The 4,340-nt window shown below is 39.5% G+C and overlaps 1 protein-coding gene across 1 annotated transcript in view; it reads right to left on the bottom strand.

Moving 5' to 3' along the window:
* Positions 1 to 4,125, bottom strand: part of LOC121389385 (putative per-hexamer repeat protein 5) — a 26,207-nt gene extending 22,082 nt beyond the window's left edge. Inside the window, exons 1-2 of the mRNA XM_041520986.1 lie at positions 3,945 to 4,125; positions 2,475 to 2,586 (exon numbers count right to left, since the gene is read on the bottom strand). Coding sequence (XP_041376920.1) covers positions 2,475 to 2,586; positions 3,945 to 4,023 — 191 coding nt within the window. The 5' untranslated portion in view covers positions 4,024 to 4,125. The remainder of the gene's footprint in view (positions 1 to 2,474; positions 2,587 to 3,944) is intronic.
* Between the last annotated feature and the right edge of the window lie 215 nt (positions 4,126 to 4,340).

Genomic DNA, 4,340 nt, shown 5'->3' with positions numbered 1-4,340 from the left:
TGTAGCTGTAGCCGATGAATTTTTGGGAAGAACGAGCATGGAAGGTGCAAGACACTAGGGGGTCCGGGGGCATGCCCCCCCCCCCCCCCCCCCCCCCCCACACACACACACCTCCTACCCTCCCAGAACAATTTGAAATCTAGAGGCTATGAAAAAATACCATTTTGAAGCCATTTCAGGGAGATTACATACTTAAAACGTCAATATCAATAACCAGTAAAAAAAAAATAGGGGGCAAACTGCACCCCACCCCACCCTCGCTAGCTACGGCCATGTTAATGGGACGTATCACATTAATACGAATTATGGTATATTTAACCATTTGATTATAAAATGTATGTATTTACATGTCCATGGATAAAATCAACTTCACTGTTTTTGTAATAGAAATGAATGAATGAATGAATGATGGGATGAATGATGTTCAACGACACCCCAGCACGAAGTAAAATCGGCCATTGGGTGTCAGAAAAATGTATGTGAACGAATGGAAGAATGCCAGGAGTAGGACGCGAGGGAGACACGACCGAACCTTTAAAGGGACATTCCTGAGTTTGCTGCATTGAAAGTTGTTTCCGACTAATAAAATATACATAATACATATTAAATACATTTTCGTGTAGTTTTTCATTGGATGTATGGCAGTGGTGACCTGGTCATCACCTAGGAGCAGCCAGTCGTATGTCTTGAAATTGTTAACACACGTACATGTGTAAACAACCATGTGTTATACAAAATAACGCATGGTGTTCTCACCAACGGGTGTGTAAGAAAGAGAGTTTCCTGTTTAGAATGCAGTTTGCTGCATTGTAAGATGTTTCCAACTAATAAAATATTTCTACGTTAAACTTACATATTAAATATATTTTCTTGTTTAGAATATCAGTGTCTGTATATTCAAAGTTTTTCTGGTCGCCTTAATATTTGTAAGAACTGGATTTTGTCTTCAAATAATTTCGTACGTACGAAAAAATAATATTTTAGAAAATAAAATAAAATTTAACCTAGTACAAATATTAGAACGATCAGAAATACGTTTAATATGCAGCCACTAATATTTTATGCAGAAAAAAATATATTTGATATGTAATTACATTCGTTAAAAAGTCTCTGTTAATCGATAACATCTTTAAAATTGCAGCAAACTCAGGAATATCCCTTTAATGGATAGAGGCATGTAAAATACGTTTTGAGTTTGGGAGATAATCCAGTTTGTGATCAAAACTGAGATGACTTTATTCTCTCTTTCAAGTCAGACCTCAAAACATGGGCCGGATTCATAAAGCCTGTTTTAGACTTACACATGTGTAACTATATACATGTATAACTATATACATACATTTAATGTGCTTGAACACCCGCATTTAAGAAAAACAGGCTTCGTAAATTCGGCCTATAGATTTGGTAACGAAATATCGAGCAGAAATCACAAACCGGACACGATTAGACATGTACAGATCGACAGTTATGACATAGGGTGCATTATTGCAATCATGACATGAAAGTGTTCGGGTCTCCTAGAAACGGAATGATAAAATATCCTTAGGAAGAAACTATTAAAATGTAGGATGCTATTTTTCCATTTCTGTGGTTCTATCATAAATCCTTCATTTACATACTTTATTTAAGCTTTTTGGAGTTATACTCTTGTATCATCTTTGTTCCAAACCAAAGTAAAGATAGCATGTACCTTTAAAACCTACCATAGACAGACAGCTTAAAGAGTTGAGGTTGGAGTCCAGGCCAGCGTAACTGAACCGTACTTGGATACAAAGACGAAAATATTTTTAAATGGATGTCTAGAGCCGAGTCCATGAACCACAGTTAAAGTTTGCTTTGTTTAACGACACCACTAGAGCACATTGATTAATTAATCATCGGCTATTGGATGTCAGACATTTGGTAATTCTGACACGTAGTCATCAGAGAAAACGCGCTACATTTTTCCTAATGCAGCATGGGATCTTTTATGTGCACTTTCCCACAGACAGGAAAGCACATACCACGGCCTTTGACCAGTTGTGTGGGGGCGAGACGTAGCCCAGTGATAAAGCGCTCACTTGACGCGCGGTCCGTCTGGGATCGATCCCCGTCGGTTAGCCCATCGGGCTATTTCATGTTCCAGCCAGTGTGTCACAACTGGTATGTGCTATCCTGTCTATGGGACTGTGCATATAAAAGATCCCTTACTACTAATGACAAAAATGTAGCGGGTTTCCTTTCTTAGACTATATGTCAAAATTACCAAATGTTTGACATCCAATAGCCGTTAATTAATACATGAATGTGCTCTAGTGGTGTCGTGAACCAAAACAAACTTCTGTTGACCAGTTGTGGTGCACTGGTTGGAACGAGAAAAAACAGTCCGTTGAATGGAACCACCGAGGTGGTTCGATGCTGCGATGCAAGCACCTCAAACGAGCACTCAACCGACTTAGACGAACCATAGATGATTGCAATAAACTGGTACTAACATATTTTTACACTCGTATTTTCCCACTGTTGCATCAACGCACGTGCACGTCATCTTGCATGGGATGGTCCAGCTCTCCCCCTGGCGGTGAGTGACGCCTTCATAGTAACAACCTCAAAACACACAGACATAAAATGCTTACAAAACATAACGGTATTCTAGTTTCGTACTGGCATCAATACGCAATGAAATATATATTTTTTAAATAAATAAAAACAAATGCACATGTAATTAATGTCATAAATTAATAGCAAAATATATAACAGGCATATTTTATTAAGTGTGTTTTATAAGAAGGCAGGAAATGTGGTTAAGGACCACACAGATACTGAGAGAGGAAATCCGCTGTCGCCAATTCATGGGCTACTCTTTTCGATTAGCAGCAAATGATGTTTTATATGCAATATCCCATAGGCAGGGTAGTATATAACACAGCCTTTGATATACCAGTCGTGGTGCACTGGCTGGAGAGAGAAATAGCTCAATGGGCCCACCGACGGGGATCGATCCCAGACCGACCGCACATCGAGCGAGCGTTTTACCAATGGGCTACGTTCCGCCCATGTGTGTTTTATAAAGACAATTTTGGAATTAATTAATTAATGAAAAAGGCTTATTTAATCTGACGGCAGTATGGCACTGATTAAGGCAAGATGGCGCACTATGCTAGAACTAGAAGCTAAGAAAAACACTGTAATATATTATGGGGCGGATCTAGAGGAAGGGCATCCAATTAATTTTTGTACCTTTATGTATCTTTAATAAAAAAAAAGTACTCTGAAAATGGTGAAAATGCCCCAAAAGTGTTTAGTCTACCATTCCTTGCCACATTTCTAGGAAAAACACTATATTATATGACCCGCCCGTCAGCCATGCGCAGACCAAGGTCAGAATATGCCCACGACGGGTATGCTGATAAACAGCTTGGTCTGGTTAGCACAGTAAACATTGACCTTGACCTTGACCTTAAAGATGTGATAAGACGTCATTTTCAAATGGTAGAAATCAACAATTCTTTGGCAATTTCCATTAGTCTTTTCTCTTCTAGTTCGTAGTTTGAAAGATAGCCCTGATATAGTTGAGATATGTGACAAGACCTGGTCTGGTGCTTATAAAACTTTTAGTCTAGAATCAAGACTAATAGAGTCTGAGACACTAATGTCATAACAACGCCATACAAATTGTATGCGTGTCACGTCATTAGAGATTGAGTCTGGACTCTTAAGAGTTTTATAAGCACGGGCCCTGGTGTTTATAAAACTTTAAGAGTCTAGACTCAAGACATAATGGAGTCTAAAACATTAACGTCATGTAGATTGTATGCGCTCGACATCATTGGATATCTGAGTCCAGAATCTAAAGTTTTTTAGTGGTGCCAGTTTGGTAGTGTGTGTCCATGGCAGCATGCTTGAACCTTGGCTGGATATAAGCACAAAACGGAGTTAAAATGAAAACCTAACTCCTCAAATACCTGACACTTGTCGGTTTTCCAGTCGAAGCGCAGCACAGAAACACACGACGAGAACGAGGGGAACCAGTCTGGAAATCATGGCGGGCCTGTCTGTGGTTATTCGGCAGATGTTCCTGTCAGCGCGTTAGGCTAGATATTGGACATTAGAGATAGGTCCGCTATCTCTCACTGTACGTGGGTGTACGACAACAAAAACCCGACTCAGGCCCGTAGGAACGATATCTGGAGTGTGTGTGTGGGGGAGGGGGGGGGGGCACAAACTCTACTGAAGGGGGCACAAGCCACATTTTTATATCTACTCTTCAAAAAAAAAAAGAAACTTGACATTGGTAAACATAATGCTATCGGATTATTTTTACAGAATCAAAGACATCGTAAAGAAAATGAAGTAAGTGA

Source organism: Gigantopelta aegis, chromosome 14 (genome assembly GCF_016097555.1).
Source record: "Gigantopelta aegis isolate Gae_Host chromosome 14, Gae_host_genome, whole genome shotgun sequence".
Classification (NCBI taxonomy): Eukaryota; Metazoa; Mollusca; class Gastropoda; order Neomphalida; family Peltospiridae; genus Gigantopelta; species Gigantopelta aegis.
The sequence above is the reverse complement of the archived record's forward strand: the minus strand, read 5'-3'. Positions and strand labels throughout refer to the sequence as shown.